The sequence below is a fragment of the Cryptotermes secundus genome, unplaced genomic scaffold, assembly GCF_002891405.2.
Source record: "Cryptotermes secundus unplaced genomic scaffold, Csec_1.0 scaffold1277, whole genome shotgun sequence".
NCBI lineage: Eukaryota > Metazoa > Arthropoda > Insecta > Blattodea > Kalotermitidae > Cryptotermes > Cryptotermes secundus.
The window spans coordinates 80,493-99,315 of NW_019741994.1; the positions used below are offsets into that span (position 1 = coordinate 80,493).

The 18,823-nt window shown below is 38.4% G+C and overlaps 1 protein-coding gene across 1 annotated transcript; it reads left to right on the forward strand.

The window, feature by feature from the left end:
• The first annotated feature begins 78 nt into the window (after positions 1-78).
• On the forward strand, positions 79-17,667 carry LOC111872983 (C1GALT1-specific chaperone 1-like protein). Its single transcript, XM_023867328.2, has 4 exons — positions 79-1,020; positions 10,809-10,957; positions 15,087-15,242; positions 16,419-17,667. The coding sequence occupies exons 1-4, from the start codon at positions 159-161 to the stop codon at positions 16,602-16,604; spliced, it is 1,353 nt and encodes a 450-aa protein (XP_023723096.1). The 5' UTR covers positions 79-158; the 3' UTR covers positions 16,605-17,667.
• The last annotated feature ends 1,156 nt before the right edge of the window (positions 17,668-18,823 follow it).

Consider the following 18,823-nt stretch of genomic DNA (forward strand, 5'->3'; position numbering starts at 1 on the left):
CTGCGAACCTCGTTACACTTCTGTCGTGGTACCCCTTCCCATCACATACGTCTCAGTATGCCTCATCCACTGCAATCTTTGACTACCTATACTGTTGCAATATCCGACTGACACATTTTGACCACAAACAAGCGATTATATACTCGTATTAGGAATAAATGAAAGCACTCCGATGTGTATCGATATGTGTATCCAGACATGTCAATCAGTTAGATGGATCATGTGGTTTCATGTCAATTATTCTTACATTTGTGTTAAACGCGAACGTGTTTCTCATATGTGCGAATTCTGAAATGTTACGTCAAATTTGCCGTTTTAAAAATTGTGCTTTCAGTATTGGATTTTTAGTTGGTGTGATAATAGCGTGCTTAGTTGTTAACAATGAAAATGAAACGTCTGTACAAACAGCTTGTAACGTTAGAGACGGTTCCAAAATTTCATACGAGAAATGGTTTTCGATGCAGAACTTGAAAAAGCGTTCCGTAAATTACTACGAATTAAGTCACGCAAAAACTTCTTCAGGTGGCCTAGTATCAGAAGCATCATATCTATATAGTGTAGTCCATGTGCATTGTGTCGTATTTGTGAAGAAAACAAGGAATGCCCTCACTATTGAAAATACATGGGCGAAACACTGCAACGAAGTAATATATTTCGGGTTAGAAAATAGCAGTGATATACCTGTTATCGTACTTCGGCCAAAATCGTCATGGCAATATTTATGTGACGCTATAAGACACTTATGGCAAAACAATAAAGAAAATCTTCATTGGGCTCTTTTTGTGCCTGATGACATATTTGCAATTCCAGAAAATCTGCGATATTATGTTGCATCGTTAGACTACAACGAACCCTATTATTTGGGCAATGATGTAACTTTCTGGGGAAAGGCGTATAATATCGGTGGTGCGGGGTACGTTCTAAGTAAAGGTGTAATTTATGCGTTACAAATGAAATTCAATTCAAGTGAGTCGTGCCTGGCAAGTGGAAAATACTGGAGGAACGAGGATTTTTACTTGGGTAAATAATATTATAACATGGATGGCCAAAACGTTGCTGGATAAACTGACCGTTAAACACCTCACGGCCGAATACACGCAAGGAAATATATACGTAATACATACATATATTTCACAAGTCCAAAATAATAGAAGTACAGCGCTTTCTATGCTGTCGGCGCTGAGACCGTCACTATGCAGTGTCGCGGTAAACATGCCTTTACAACAGTAGAGGCTGTTTTCCGTACGTGGTCAGTGCTGGGCTATATAACAACAGTTACCTAGCAACACTTTGGCCATCCATGTTACAATATTATGTTAGATATGTTAATGGTAACTAAATAATTCTATAATACAGTAACCACATATGTCAGTGTTCTGACCAAACTTTGACACTTCACTAGTGTATCAGCCCTCTTATTCACATTCATCAATTATTTTTTACATCTTACCATTTTCATTAATAATCTGATAGCTCTTTTTCTGTTTCCTTCCATGCAACAAAACATGAGATTATTCAGATCATTCAGTTCACGTTAATTTTATTCCTGTATGTTGCCTCTAGATTACAGCAGACAAATATATAAAACAGAAAAACTGAGCATGTTTCAAATGCTAAAGAAGCCACAGTGTGTGTACCTCCACATACATGTGGCAGTTAGAACCCTTGTGTCTTATAAGCATCAAGGTTCCAGCAGGTGCAACAATTTAATATTTGAAAAGCCTTCACATATTTCAGCTACTACTGGACATGGATGAATGAATGAATCATCAGAAGGCAAAACCAACACTATCAAGGAGCCACTTCAAACGTGTGGTAGATAAACACACCATATGATGGTTCTAAAGGGTTCTGCCAGTGGTGTATAACACTTAGAATTAATGGATTTTTGGACTTTGCCCATCATCCAGTATTCTAGAAACTAGAAAACACAGCATTTCAGAAACTATCTCTTTCCATCGTCAGGTGAGAGGGGGAAGACACCTAATCAGTTGGGTCCCTTAGAAAGAGCTAATCTCAATCACTGGACAACCCCTGTTGGGGTAGATTGAGGTTTGCTCCTTCTAAAGGACGCACCTCAGTAATTGATTGTACTGATATTGTCAGTCATTTTATAACTCTCTTAACTTAGGAACTGGGATAGCATAGTCGGTATAGCAACTAGCTACATGCTGGATGACAAAGGGGCCAGAGTTTGTAGGGTCAAGAATTTTTCTCTTCTCCATGTTTTCCAGACCAGCACTGTGGTACACCCAACCTCTTATCCAGTGGGTATCGGGATCTAAAGTGCCCAGGGCGTGAAGCTGACCACTCACCTCTAGCTAGTGCTGAAGTCAAGAAAATGTAGATCTTCATATCCACTCCCCCATATGCCTTCACGGCATAGTACTTAATTAGTTAAACACAGGGACAAACTTTCCTTACCTTATCTTAATTACATACATGTATATAAGTAAACACACTTTATGTTAGTGAATGATGATAAAGTGGGTAGATAAGCTGCCGGTTGCTTGATGGGTTGCATGACAATTTATTTACTGCAGACAATGTTTAGCAGAGTGTTAATATTTTGGATTTGACATACTGACCTAGGTGACTATGAGGAGTGCGATCTTCTGGGTTTTAACTCTCAGTAGTATGGAGAACATATCACCTCCATCTTCAGGGTAACAGAGTGTGGGATGTCATTGTATCAAAAGACAACCACTTGTTGAATTGTTCAGGAAATATTTATTATAGTTTCACAGTACACAGATGTACTTCGGTTTGAAGAATTGAAGGCCAGTAGTATAGTACCAACAATACTACTGCTTGAACACCCACACCTCTCTCTTCTTATATAACATTGCATAGAAAACGCTGTCCGTATTGTAGGCTTTGCCTATAAACAGTTGTTTATGTTGAGAATCGAGTAATGTAAAAATATTCAAGCTGGTAATAGTGATCTATATTCATTGGTTTTTGTTTTGTATTATAATAAAAAGTTTCTTCTCATCCAATATGGCTGTTAAGTGATATGTAAGCATGACACAAAGAAAATCAACAGGTTATGGGCCCAGATTTGCTCCAAAAAAAAAAAAGGAGAAGACAGAAGAAGAATAACGAAAAAATGGCAACTACAGAGACAGAAGAGGTAACTCATCTGCCAGAACTGAAGGATACTGACTCATTTCTATTGTGGGATTTTGAAATCAAGATTCTGATGCGTGCAAAAGAACTGATAAACATCGTTGATGGCAGCAACCTGTTAAGTGACCAAGGAAAAGACGAAAAAAATATAAGGAAATGGAAGATGCGAGATGCAAAGTGCCAGTACTACTTAGTGAGAACGATAGAGAAACACGTGAAGACCCACATTGTGACATGCACAGCCGCGAAAGAAATGTCCGACACCTTGAAGCAAATTTATCAGCGAGACACCTCTCAGCAGAAGTGCCTTCTGCTACAAGACTTCTACAACTTCAAGTATGACAAAACTAAGGATATGACGACGAATATAAGTCATGTGTAGAACATTGCCTTCGAGCTTCGTCAACTGAACCAAAACGTTGTTGAAAACATAATCATGACAAAAATAACGATTCTACCAGAAGACTAATAACACTTCAGCACCGCCTGGGACTAAACGGCGACCGTGGATGGAACCCTTGACAACCTGGTGGCCAGATTGATGTTGGGAGAAGTGAAGTGGAAGATGACAACTAAAGAAGAGGAAAGCATAGCTTTTAAGACAGTAACTAAAACCAAAAGTAAAACCCCTTTCAAGTGTTTCAATTGTAATCAAATAGGTCATGCCCAGATCAACTGCCCCAACAAAGGTAAGAGAATTTGCTCTGTCTGTAAAAGGAATAATCACTCTGAAAAGGACTGTTACTTTAGAAATAAGGACAGTGGTGCAAGAAAACAGTGTACAGTATGTAAGAAAACAAACCATGCCAAAAAGGACTTATTTTAAAGATAGGAATAAAAGAAGCAAGGTCAGTTTTATAGCTGAAGCAGCAGAAACCCACGTGAGTGATGCAAGTGCAAAAGACAGAATGTATGTAGTGGATAGTGGTAGCACATGTCATATGACAAATGTGAAGACTGATTTGATACATACTAAGCAGTATACTCAGTGTATAAAGGTAGCAAAGAAAAATCAAAGTATGACTGCAAAAGAAATAGGCAATTTGGAATTTAAAGAGTGTAGTTTGAAAAACGTTTCATATGTTCCAGAACTCAGCAAAAACTTGCTGTCATTGCACTGTATTACAGAAAATGATGGAGAAGTGTTGTTTACAAAAGAGAAAGTCCAGATACTCAAGGAGAAAAATGTTGTAATCAAAAGAAAAAAGGATGAAAATGGATTGTTTGTAATTAACTTTAGCGCGAGGAATGAAGCTATGATGACTCAGCAAGATATAAGTGTAGAGTGGCATAGAAACCTAGGTCACATAAGTTATGCGAATCTTAGGAAACTACAAGAGATATGCCGAGGGATACCAGAAAGTGTGAGCAAGTGTAAAAATTTTGATACATGTTCAGTTTGTATGCAGGCCAAACAAGTGAGACTCCCATTTGATACAGAAAGAAGTAGGGCTGGAAAGCCATTAGAGATAATTCATAGTGACGTGTGTGGATGACTATACGCATTTTTGTAAGATATACCTGTTACAAAATAAGAGTGAAGTGTATACCTTTTTCAGGGAATATGTAAATGAAGCTGAGTGTCACTTCAATACAAGAGTGAGAAGAATAAGATGTGACAATGGAGGGGAATATAAGAACAACACCTTGAGAGAGTGGTGTAAGAACAAGGGGATTGTAATGGAATTTACTACACCATATTCGCCACAGCTAAAGGGCACTGCCAGAAGGATGAACCGTACCATTGTGGAAAAGGCAAGAACATTGATTTTTGACTCAGGTTTAAGTAAGAGGATGTGGGGTGAAGCTGTACTCACTTCTGCACACCTGCTAAGCAGAAGTCCAACAGTGACAGTGAATGGAACATCAGCAGAAAATTGGTATGGTAAAAGATCAGATCTGGCTGGATTGAAGATTTTTGGTTCAGAAGTGTAGACTAAAATTCTCGAACCATTGAAAAAGTTGGACAGTTGTAGCAAGAAAGGAATATTCGTTGGATACAACACAAATGGCTACAGAATATGGGATCCAAATACCGAAAGGACCTATGTCTCCAGAGATGTGACATTCACAAGTCAACCTGTGACAACAAATAAACAAAAGGAAATGGAAGGAGTGATGGATCCAGAAGACAAGCCAGATACTCCAGATCAGGAAGATAGCGAAATGCAGCAAGAACCCAAAGCTGATGACAATGAAGAAGAACCAACAGATACTGAAGAGATGAAGAAAATGAAAATGCTGACCACAAGGATAATGGAGGGAAATACAATGGACAAAACGAACATGGATATACATTGAGACCAAGCAGAAACATTCAAATGCACCCAAAGTACCGAGACTATCACACAGAGAGTCAAAAGGAGGGTATGCTCACCTATACATATGACGAGTGCATGGAGAGTGAAGACAGCGAAAAGTGGAAGAAAGCCATTAAAGAGGAAAATGATTCGCTCTACCAAAACAAAACTTCGATATATGTAAACAGAGAGAAAGCAGTGGGCAAGAAAATTCTGACCAGTAAATGGGTTTTCAAAATAAAGGATGATGGAAAACACAAAGCCAGACTGGTTGTGAGAGGATGCCAACAAAAGGAAGGGGAAATAGATTTCAAGGATACCTTTAGCCCAGTTGTTGACATGAATTCTCTTAGAGTACTGTTTGCCATAGCAGCACGTAAGAATGTGAACATGCAAACCTTTGATGTGAAAACTGCCTTCCTGTATGGAGACCTTGAGGAGGAAAACTACATGGAGATACCAGAAGGATACAAGAACACTGGCAAGATATGTCTCCTGAAAAAGGCATCATATGGCCTAAGACAAGCACCATCGTAATGGAACAAGAAGTTGACAACCTTTCTAAAGGAAGAAGGTCTAAACCAACTAAATTCTGACCAATGCATTTTTAAGAATGAGGCCAATAGTTTGTTCATGGCCATTCATGTGGATGACGGGATAAGCATGGGAGAGGATGAAAGACAAATAGAGGAAATTTTGCTGAAACTGGAAAATCAATTCCAGATAACAAAAACCACAAATCCAAAAGTTTATTTAGGAATACAAATTGAGAGGCAACCAGATGGGATACATATCTCTCAAACCAACTATGCAAGCCAAGTGTTGGAAAAATACAACATGCAAGAAAGTCGAGAAATGAAAACACCCATGGCCACAACCCCACCAACAAATGACAAAGGAGAAATGACATAAGATTTCCTTACAGAGAAGCTGTAGGAAGCCTGCTATATATGGCATTCGCTGTAAATGTGGAAAGTCGAACCTTGGAAAATCCTGACAAAATAGCTGTTCAGAATGTGAAAAGGACCCTTAGGTATGTGAAAGGTATACGAGATTCAGGAATAAAATGTACCTCATCTGACTCCGAAACTGTGAAACTGGAAGCATTTAGTGATTGATTATGCAAGGGATGTAAAGGATAGGAAGAGTGTAACGGGATATGTAATTATGATGTCAGGACGCCCAATATCATGGTGCTCTAGGAAACAGAGTATTGTTGCATTATCAACCACTGAGGCCGAATATATTGCAGCAGCTGAGTGCTGTAAAGAATTGAAATATCTAAAGACGATGATAGAGGAGTTGACAGGAAAAAGGGTGGAAGCTGAACTGTGTGCTGACAATCAGAGTGCAATCAAGCTAATAGAATTGGGACAGGTAACCCGTAGGAGTAAGCGCATAGACGTTAGGTATCACTACATAAGTGAACAATTGAAAGGGAAACTGATCTCAGTCAAATATTGTAACACTGAAACTCAGGTGGCAGACATTTTAACAAAACCGCTATCACCAGAGAAATTTACCAAGTTTAGAGACATTGTACTTAAGAAGAAATAAGTCTGATTTTGATAAGACTGAGAAAATTTTAATTACATGTACTAATTTTGTAATCTGAAGACCAAAATTACTAAGTGTTATTCAATTTAACTTTGTAAAACAGCTAATAATGTTGGCAACATTTTGAAATTAAGGAGGAATGTTGAGAATCTAGTAATGTAAAAATGTTCAGGCTGGTAATAGTGATCTATATTCATTTGTTTTTGTTTTGTATTATAATAAAAAGTTTCTTCTCATCCAATATGGCTGTGATATGTAAGCACGACACAAAGAAAATCACCACTTTACTCACTTTGTCTAGCAATGGCTGTTTACTCGCTGTTGCTAAGCAATGATACTTGTGTTGTCACTGTAACATTTGTTTATGGGCAGTTCCCACAAGAGTAAGCCAAGCCAGATGCATGTACAGGTTTGCAGCAAGCTCAGCTAGCTGCAAGTTTCATACAGCATTTTAAATTTGTCAATATCCTAACAGATCATTGTATATGTTGTGCTGTACAATCAAATTGTAATGATGCTGAGTCAATTTATAGTAACCCAGCATGCCAGTAAAGCTCTGGTTGCTGCTAGTTGGTGGATCTGGCAGCAGTGATTTTTTGTCATCAGCTTTCATGATTTTCATGAAGAATATGTGTTTAGAAGAGCCTCTTGAAACATGTACCTTGTACTTATTCAATTTTTGGATATCACAGTGCTGTGATTGGGTTGTGAGTATGCAGAGTCTCAGTTACGTGCTAATATAATGTTACATCCAGTCCCTCATTTGTATTATTTTTGTTCTTACAATCCACATTATTGTACCAGTTTCTCCTCTCTCATGCTGTAGTTGTGTTTCCAAGTGTGGCAGCTTAACTCAAACTCTTTTCCCTTTTTTTCTTTTACTCCTTTACTTGTTTACAAATCCGCATGTTTGTATTTTTTACAAATAATTATCCTGCACTTAAAATGTAATTTAAATGTCATACGAAGCCCCTGTTAACACAAAATTGATAGAAGTCAAAATCACGTGGCTCTAAGGATAGCTGTACTTCATGACTATTAATCATTTTCATTTTACTGGCTTTACTCAGTTCCTTTAGGCAGATGCTTGCATAGTACCTTAATTAAGCCATGACACTTTTCTTCATCCTTTTCAGTTCACTATAATCCAATCATTCAGTGCTGTATGATCTGTGTTCCCAACAGTATCATTATGTAAACTATGAAGCAAAGAGTCTCCTTCGTTCTCCCATAATATAGGTGGCCTTCCAGGAGTGGTACATTACACACCAATGTGTATGTGTTGCAAATCCAGATTAGTGTTTGGAAATCCAGATTCTGAAACTCAGGAGAAGTGCAGCTTTGCTGTGATAATTGTAATCATGATGATTCAGTTCAATTTTGAAGAAAGTCGTCTTCTGGGTTTAGGCACCGTGTATTCTTCGTTTTGGCCGACGTTTCGGAGGAACGTAGCGCCTCCATCTTCAGAGCAGTTGAATGGCTTGGAATGCGGAGAGCAGTAGCTGTAGCAGTAGCAGTAGCTCTCCGCATTCCAAGCCATTCAACTGCTCTGAAGATGGAGGCGCTACGTTCCCGCGAAACGTCAGCCAAAACGAAGAATACACGGTGCCTAAACCCAGAAGACGACTTTCTTCATTGTCATCGCCGTGAAAACCTCAAAACTTACAGTTCAATTTTATTCATCCTTTTCAGTTAAACTATAATAAACCTAGATTAATGGCTGTTGGTATCCGTTGCGCTGACCACATAACACCCTCTATCCACAAAAGTTGGCACTAACTTTGCCGACAAGCAGCAGTCACTCAGTCAGTATAGTTTGCTTGTGGAATACAGGCCACAGAGTTTATTTTTTTAGTGACATGGGATAGTTATGTCTTGCATATGTGCATATACATCTGAAAGTAACATAAATATTTGAGGTGAATCAAGCTTTTTATGCCTTAAAACTGAAACTGTTATGGGGATAAATTACTACAAAATATTTGGGTTTTTCATGCTGGGGCTTTGCTGTGGACTAGCATGCCATATTTACAAAAAAAAAAATTAAACTGTGCCTTGTGCATGAGGAACAGCAGTTCCATATCCCCTAATAATTTGATTTCATATCTGTAAGTTTCCAGATGGAAGCCATGATGGGAAAAAGTCCAAAAACGCTCTGGTTAAACTTCAGTGAATGTCATGTACAAAAGTGGGGTAACTATGAAAGAGAAACAAACCCCAAGAAGAATAACAGAGCAACTATCATAACATGTTGAGTTCTGGACTATTTAGTAACATTATGATAAGTGAGAGTTATCAAATGATAAGTTGGTAAACATGGTATTTATCACAATTATCTTCATTAATGATTTTAAAGGTTTCTGAGAAATGAGACAAGTAACCACAGCAAGAACTGTACTTGTCGCTAGAAGCATTTACTGATAGTCATTCTTAGACCACGAAATACTGATATGTCCTTGGTACCATTGCTTATGTCAGAGAATACTATAGATTGATTTCCCATGCTCTCTTGTCACTTAATCCCCTTAAAATGAGGTAATCATTGCTGTAACCCAACATGATAGCTGCTGTTATGTATACAACTCTCATAAGTCATCACAAGCCAAGGTACATCCTGACTGAAGTTCAGTTAACCCGTTGCCGTGGTTCGTCGTGTATGGTTCGTCAGGGATTNAGACTGCAATTAGTGTTTATATGCGTTGTACGCATAAATTTTATGACCTGAATTTAAGTCATGTTTTGCACACTTTTAGTTGTTATTTACAAACTAGAGAAGAGTGCTCTGTGTCAAAGTTGTGTCTTGTTTGTCCATCTGTATCCTAGTATCAGGCCATAAATCACTGGACAGATCTATGAATGTTGTATGGGAAACATATACTAAATGTTGCTGTGCACTTCTGAATTTCAGCCATATTCATCCATAATAAAGGCTCCTGACTTTTCTTTATATCCCAGAACAGTTTCACAGATTTTGTTGAAATTTGGTATTGGTAGCTGTACATAAAAAAATGATTATATTTTAGCATCCCATTGCATTGAAGCATCATCCTTGTTATCAAAGTATCCGTCAATAATGCAACAATATAAAAGACATTAGGAATGTGTTTCACACTAAAAATGTATTTCAGTACTTGTTGATGTTGCTAAATTCATTACATGTCAGTAGGACACTAAAAGCATATTCTGTACATTAAAACTGATTATCCAATTTCTAAAATGTCTCTAGTCATATATTTGTTCTAGTTTATGACACGTTGCAGCCACATATGAGCCATCATTGGGTAATTTCTTTTCTTTTGGAGGAAACCACTGCACTGTACACTTGTTCACTGTGCTTCCATGCACATCAATATTTAGTTCTATCTCGTGATCAGAATGCTGTCGTTGTACTCTATTGTGGCTGTTGTAGTTTTTGTGTGTTGTATGTATCACTAGTGTGGTCTACGTTATGCAAAACTGCAAAGAATATATTTCAAAACTATGTGTACTTCACATTCTCATTAGGCTGTGGAGCCAGTCTGACCTCAGAAGTTTGAAGTTACAGGCAAACTGCATTATAGATCATTTTTCAAAACTACCACTGCTACTGCTGCCGCCACCCCCTCATCCTCCTCCTCCTCTGAAATTTTCATGTGGAGGGGGTTCCATCCCTTCATATAACCCCAAACATGGTGGACTAAAACTTAAATTTTGGGACATTTACTCTGTAGAAAAGCTTTTACTAAGACTATCAAGCCTCCTCTGTTCATTGTGGACTAATTTTCGCTTCAACTTGTAAACGTAATTAAGTATTAAAGAATTTCATTGTGATTTTTATTACAGGAAAACATTTGGGTGGAATGGGGATCACTCCTACAAACACAAAGGATAATTCTGGCTGTAACAGGTTTCAGCGCTACAATCTCAACAATGTAATGGGCCCAGACTCATACAGTGTTCCTTCATCTGGGCACAGTTTGTCCAGTCAGACTGTAAGTCCATCAATTCCTGTTTCACTCTACTTTCATTATTATTTAAGGATGTATAGGAGGTACTTAAAAGTGGTACAAAATGGATGAAAGTTATGCAAATAGTTCATTCCTTTATTTTAAAATCCCTAAAAAAAGTTTGGACTCAATTCACCAACCCATTCAAAAGTTATTGCACTTTTTAATTTTCACTGAATTTACATGTGATCTTATGGAAGTTCGTCACCTTGTACCTTATAGTAGATGAGAAATGTGTAAAAAATGGTACCATGAGTTTAAAAATTTTTAAACTTATAATTTCAACCTTTAAGAATAATGTTGTAAAATTATATTTGCTACACCATTTATTAGAAATTGAAACTCAGACTTTTACTCAGTTTGCAGGCTATTTACTGTAGAAGTGCAAAATGTTGGAAACAGCTACATAGTAGCATAGCAGAAACTATAGTTGAGTTTCTAGAAGATGTGCAATCACAGGGTGTACCTTTACTCGTTATTCTTCCTTTCCAATGACAAATTGCTTTTGGCATCATGATGCATGAAAAACACAATGTAACAAAGAGAATTGTAGCTACAGTTAACCTACAACTGTACAATGCATCAACTGGAGCTTCAGTTATAGTGTTGGTCCACTTATGTGGGGATACTGCACTGAGCAAGGCAGCCAACTTAATGAAAACTATTGTGTTGTCAAGTTTAATTCTTCTCAAAGAGTATTTCAATGATCAAAATGAATGAAATTAAATTTATAGTTCCCATAAATACAATAAATAACTACTTTATTTATATTAAAATGTAAGTTACTTGTATAAAAAAGTAATTTAAATTGAGCAATTTTTTTTTCCTGCAGTTCAATTCAGAGAGTATTTATTCACTCTCAGAAGTTTTATTATGATGAGTGATATAAATGATAAAAAAGCCACAAAGGTGATGAAATAGAAAAATACTCCCACGTTAAAATTTAGGACTCTAACCATCACTTGTGTCACTTCTGACTTTATTTAAGATATGCAAAGTGCCGAAATTAATTGAATTTGAATTTAAGCTACTTTTGCCTAAGATTATATCTCTTATGCATCCTAAAATCAGGTAATAGTGAAAGCAGGAGGAGTAAATCAAACATGAATTTTCATATGTGACCATGTAGTTCAGTACATGTCACCAGTGTACCAGACTACACAGTGTCATGTCTCCAAAAACTGTCATCTTGATAAACTTTCATACCTTACAATATCAAAAGGTGATTATATCAAGAAGTCTAGGATGGGGTCAAAATGACAAATGTTTCTCATGAAGACACCTCTTTATCATGTCAACCTCTTACACAATGTGTACTGGGGGCTCTTTCCCGGGGAAAAAAGCGGCCGGGTCATGAAGCTGACCACCACCTCCAACCAGTTCTGAGGTCAAGAAAATGTGGATCTATACATCCACTCCCCCATACTTCTTCATGGCCTCATGCTTAATTATTTAAGCACAGGAACAACTTTATCATGTAATTTCTAGCTGCTTATTCTCCATAGCATGGAGACTGGTTTTGGGGCCCACCCAGCCTCCTCTCCATTTTTTTTTTAATGCTAGTGGAGTGGGACTAAGTCCCTTGTACTGCAGCCACTTCTGGCCTATTGTACCAGCCCCAGATGATAGGTGAGGGTGATTGTGGAGCAGTTAGTGGAATGAAGATTAGTAGTTAGTTAGTTAGTTATTTAGAGAGGGTGGGTTTCCCCATGCACCACGACCAGTTTGATCTATTGTGCTTCCCTCTATGATATTCTACCAGTCTCTTTACCCTACCGATAAATGGTGCGTACCATCAGTCCCGCCGAGCAAGCGAGTTTGGCCACTTGCTTAGCAGTGTCTATAATGCTTCCCCCATGTATCAGAGGCCTTAGAGGCTATTGTTGGGCAGGAAACGTCCTGGAATTTGGCTCAGTGATCCCCTTTGGGGATATGAGGTTCTTTTACGTGCGGTAAAGTTACGACACGGGACACACAGCTTAAAGGCCCTCCCGGAGGACTTGTTCCCTGAATTTTTCCACCCTTAAAAATTCAACGACCTCCTCCGGGTATTTGAACCCGCGTACCACGAGTCATGAGGTGGGAACGTTACCTCTAGACTGTGGAGGCCGCTATGAAGATTAATAAGGGAAACCGAAGTACTCGGAGAAATCCTGCCCCAGCGCCACTTTGTCCACCACAAATCCCACATGACCAGACCCAGGATCGAACCCAGGCCGCCGCGGTGGGAAGCCATAACAACTTGAGCTATGGCGTGGCCCTCCTCTCCTTTACTGTGGGTAATGTGGCCAGGGTATGAAGCTGAGCACTCACCTCCGTCTAGTTCCAAGGTCAAGAAAGATGGGGTTATACTTCCACCCCCCTATAAATCATAATAGTAAGGTACTTAATTAGTTAAACACAGGGACAATTTTGCCTTTTACTGTTACGAATAAATATATTTTTATTAGTCAATTAATTAGTTATTGCTTTACAATATTTTGACAGATATATAAAAACGATATATTTAAAATATTTTTTACTTTTTTCTGTTCTTGTCATTACATAATTAATGACAATTTATGATGTTTCATGCACATAATCATGGGCTGCTACTGTGTTAAAAGTTAAAATCAATTGCGCCCAAATTTTTAAACACATGGAGGTAATGAAAGTTTATTGCAATTAACACTGTATTCTTCTGGGTTATGACACCAGAATAGTCTGATAGGTAGGCTGTAGCAATCCAAATTAGGGGAACCTTAAATTCATTTAGTATGATTATGTTCTTTGAAATTAATTAATTTTGGGTCACAATTAGTTCCTTTTGGGGGGGGGGGAGTTAAGCCCTTTCTTGGTTTAAGGAGTGTGGCTTACACCAAGCTTGAAGCCAGCTGTACATCAGTAAATCAGTCCAAGTTAATGGGAAACACGAGACCAGGCTCTTTTGAAATCCTAAACTTTGACTTGTGTAGAAGTCATAATTGTTGCTGATACTGTGACCTCACAGAATATTAAACTTTTCTCCTGGGAGACTATATGGTCCACACACACTAGCCAGTACAACATATGGACATAATGCACGTACACATTGCTCCAACGGTAAACAGAAGTAACCAAAACATGGCAAAGAAGTGCTCAGAAAGAATGTATATTTTCACTAGAACCCAGCTGTTTTTAAAAACTGAAACACTTTTTGATTTTTACATTTTGATTTATGCACAGGGAAGTGGTATATTGCATTGCACCAGTTTGACAAGTCATATATCCCTGATGATGGCCTCATATCATACAAAATTCATTCCTGCCAGTAGCTACGCTACCGCTGGTGTAGCCCTCAGGGTCCTCGGCATACTCAAACCCCCTCACCACGTTAAGGTGGAGACACCAACAAGGGGGATCATACAAAATACTGTGGCATAATTGCTCAGGGCAAGAACTGTGAAGCTAGCAGAGACAGCTGTTGCTAGGGAATGGCTCTGCAAACATACCTGTTGCTAAGCAACAGCTTCGTAACACAACACTGGAGTAACTGAGAAGCAGTGTTCTCTATGCAGTCCATACCAGTAGCTGCACAGTGCAACAATAGAACTGTTGGGAGAGGTGTTTTCTGTGCAGTCCATGTCGAGGCTACATAAGGATTCGATTGTATGTTGTGATTTAGTTCAGCTCAGGAGCTGCAGCTGAAACATGCCAGCCAGTGAGGACATGAGCTGTTGGACATAGAAGTCAAGGACACTACACTGTTGGAAGCTGCTACAAAGTAATGCGGAGAACATCGTTTCCAGTTACTCCATTGTTGCATGTTAAAAGATGTTGCCTAGCAGTGGACCTGTTTGCAATGCCACCCCCTAGCAATGGCTGTCTCTGCTGGCTTCACAGTTCTTGCCTTGAGCAAATATGCCACAATATATATGAAACATAGATAAGTGGTGGTTAACCAAGAATCTGCTAAGTTTTGCACTTAAAAGACTCTATTATGTATATTTTTCAAGTGCTCAAGTAACACAGTGGAATGCTCAGTTGTAATATTCACACAGTACTGTTGGTAATTTTGTTGTATTACATTATGGAGTATACCTCTGTCCAGTCATATATCGCAGTGCCTTTTAATGTATCTCTTTTATCTTTCCAGGCTCCAGGTTGTTATAGTGACCACATCATAACTTTCAATGGCATAGAACCTGACAAGTTCTATCTGTATGACTACCTGTTATATCATGTCAAAGTTTTCCCCCATGGAGTGACCCTTGACAGTCAGCCTCCACCAATGATGATATCTGAGGATCAGGTAAAGTCCAACCCTTATCATTGGTTTAGGATTTCACAGTGGTCAACTGTTGATGCTGATTTCATTCTTGGATTGTTCTGCTTTGTGGTTGTGGACATTGGTGCAGATGTTTCACAGATACATGCTGCTTCCAAAATGTTGGAAACATCTCTCACATCCACACAGTGTAACAACCCAACAGCAGGATCAACAGTCTTCCCTTACATTTTAATCTTCCATGCTATCATGTTTCATTAATGGAAGATTATGAGACATGAGAATTTCATAGTTTTGAGAATTCACATTTTGGTGTTCTAGTGCTCAGGTATGTTGGTACCAACATATAGAATCATATTGCCTCCTTTTTGAATTGGTCACTTGATGGCCCTCCAGATTCTTAAATCAGATTCAAGTACTCAGTGATCATAGTATGAAATCACAAACTAAATTTCGTGAGATTTTAAACACTATCCACAAATTTTATATGTAGTCTTTAGTATGTGTCCGTACATTTGTGGAAGTGTATCAGCTTTGTCAAGATTTTGGTCTGGGATGTGACACAGTGAAGTTTGATAGATGGGTGCCAACATTTCGGAGGAACCTGCTGCCTCCTTCCGGTTAGAAGTGTCTTCCTTTATTTTCTGCAACCAGTTGTATGTAACAATGTGGTTCTTTGGCTGTCAACAAAACAATTTTTTTTTTCCAGAAAAAACCAAATCGGTGTTACTGTACTAACATTGGTTTTATTTTAGTGTCTGCTACACGTTTTGAATCATCATGAGGCAGCTTCTTAAATGCATGACTTGTTACTGTATTGTCCTAAAATAGATCTATATTAGTATACTTCTTTAATTTGTTGAATTATAATTAATCTTAGTGCCAGAATTATTTAAATTAATATTTATGTCCTGTCTGTACAATGTGGGTTTCTGTAATGTGTTTCATATATTAGAGGGTGATAATGTCTTCTGGGATTGTTAACATTTGTTTTATATGCTATGGATGATTACTCACGTACTGTTATCATTAACCAGCTCTTTTTCTTATGTAGTATCATGATTGAAGTTTTATTCTCTTTGGAAAGTGTGTTTGTGTGTATGGATATTTCCTTCCTACTGTTGATGTTGTTAGTGTTGGAACAAAGTCATGTCTTCTGAAATTCCTTCTTTTTATAATCTGACTTTCCTGCGTCACCAGGTCTGGCGCGAGTTTGTACGAGAGGAAGGTTTGGGTGAGCTGGCAGATATCTCTCCTAAGCAGTATTTTGAATTATGGCAGCAGAAGATCCAGTCACCTGAAGTATTTAATGCTCTCCTGAGACGGCAGTCAGATGCCATGTTTAGCAGTGATGACATGACTGGCCCTCAAAGCCATGGATCCTGAGACACAGCATTATAATTTTAAATCTGGCAACCTGTTTGTTTCAATATAGTGAGTGTTCCGTTTTCTTGTAGATCCCAGCATGCTGTCCCACAATTTCAGGATTGTAAGGAAGTGAGAAGTACAAATAATTACAATGCACTGATAACATGAAATTGTTACGTCCGTCCCACATGTTGCATCATAATTTAGTAATAGTATTTGCATATTGGTAAAACAAAGGGTGGCCTTGTATGGTAGTAAGGTTATTATAGGGTGGGGGTTAGTGGTTGTCTGTTTGTCCCCCCCCCTATTTATGCATACCTCATAAGACAAGCAGAGCATGAAGCACACAGGAAGGAGATGGAAGCTTTAATAATTTGTAAGTTCTTCTTTATAAAAACAAGGTATGGTTTCAGTAGTCTTCCATTACTTTAGCAAATAAATTTGTACGAGTGACCCCGATGTGGCTGATGAGCATACTGTACGTACTCTGTCTGAAGGTGCTTTAAGTGGGTTGAGAGCCACATGCACCAGTATGAGCTTCTTGATACTAAGCAGAATTTGCGGCAAAGCTGCATGAATCATTCCGTCCATTTTATATATATATATATATATATACATGAAGCAAATATAAACTTTGTATGATTATTACTGCAATTTTGATCTGGTGCTTATATATGTGTTCAGGGGCACAACTGAATTTGCTTCATAGGAGGGAGCACAGTGTCACATTCTCAGTCATTATTAAGTTGAGTCTGTAATCTCTGAACCAGCATGTGGCTGGTTACAGAATGAGCAAGTTGGTTTTCAGAACTATAACCTCAGGATTGCCAAATGTAACTGTTTACGACCTTTATAGTGTCAAATTAATGAAACAGTTGTGCAGAATGAAACACACCTTTCGATGTTACTTATTGAATGTCCTCATTTCTATTCTGTAGAAATTCCCCTGGGTGGCAGTGTGAAAGATATATTTCTTTTGATCAGAAGTTTAAAGATTGTGTGATTATGTTCCTTTGTATATATATACAGGGTGTCCCAGGAGGAATGGACCAAACTTCGGGAGGGTGTTCCTTATATTAAAGTATGCCGATATAACCCAAAACACCTATGTCCAAAGTTGAACGGTTACGGAGATAATGGCCAGAGAAGTGTCAAACTTTGACCGGCGTTGCACACTTGTTGATTACAAAATACATATTAAAACTGGCAAGAATATGTGGATTCTGTAATGTTAATAATGTACGTAACATCAAACTAACTTGTGAGTGACATGAAGCCATAAAATTGAAGTACAAAATACACGCTCGCCATGTCATAATTGTCCTTAGGGTTTCCAAGCACTATACATGACACATGAATGGCAAGCGCTGACGTAACGTGCTGAGTGCGCGTTCTGGTATAAGCCAACTACATAAGCACGGCTAGGGTGAATCACGGCACTCAAGGACAAACATAGATAAGGCCTCTCAGCTGAGAGGTACAGTGCGTGGACCTGCCAGAAGACCACACTTTTCTTGGGCCATTATCTCCATAACCGTTCAACTTTGGACATAGGTGTTTTGGGTTATATCGGCATACTTTAACATAAGGAACACCCTCCCGAAGTTTGGTCCATTCCTCCTGGGACACCCTGTATAAGTTAGACACAGTGAGCCCCGATCATGAAAACAAAACAGAAGAGCTTAAACTTATCATCACAGTCGAGTGAATAACAATCTTAGTTCATATTAGGTGGGCCCAGGGTTCAAATCTTGGCCTAAACACTGGCAGTCTTGACTTAGGTTTATAATGTTTTCCATTAGTCCCTCCAAACAACAGCCAGGACAGTACATCAATTTAGGCTGTGGTTGCTTCATTCCACATCTTTCCAATTCGTTTGTCAGTTGTATCATTCAGTGTTGCATAATGTGAGTTACTGAAAGTGGCTCTATATAAGCCATAAATATGAGTAGATAAAGATGAACTTGGACTTGAAACCTAAAATAATACTTCTGTCTGAAGTGTGCAGCTCTTCAGAAAGCAAAACCAGAAGGTGATAGCAAATGACCACTTCATTATCATTCATTATTTTAAGAAGTAAGGATAAAATACAAGTATGATCAACAGTTTTGTATAATGGAATAGGGGTCCAGCACAATGACTGTAGAATGCAGAACACAAACAATCAGAGATCATCCTCTTCTGGTAGTTGTGGCATGAAAGAATGGCTGATATGTGTCAGTGAGTCTGTGGTTATG

Excerpts from the sequence above, each read along its gene's own strand:
- LOC111872983 (XM_023867328.2), top strand. The coding sequence starts at position 159 with ATGAAAGCACTCCGATGTGTATCGATATGTGTATCCAGACATGTCAAT. Across the intron at positions 1,021-10,808 it reads GAACGAGGATTTTTACTTGG|GAAAACATTTGGGTGGAATG; the intron begins GTAAATAATATT and ends TTTTTATTACAG. Across the intron at positions 15,243-16,418 it reads TGATGATATCTGAGGATCAG|GTCTGGCGCGAGTTTGTACG; the intron begins GTAAAGTCCAAC and ends CTGCGTCACCAG.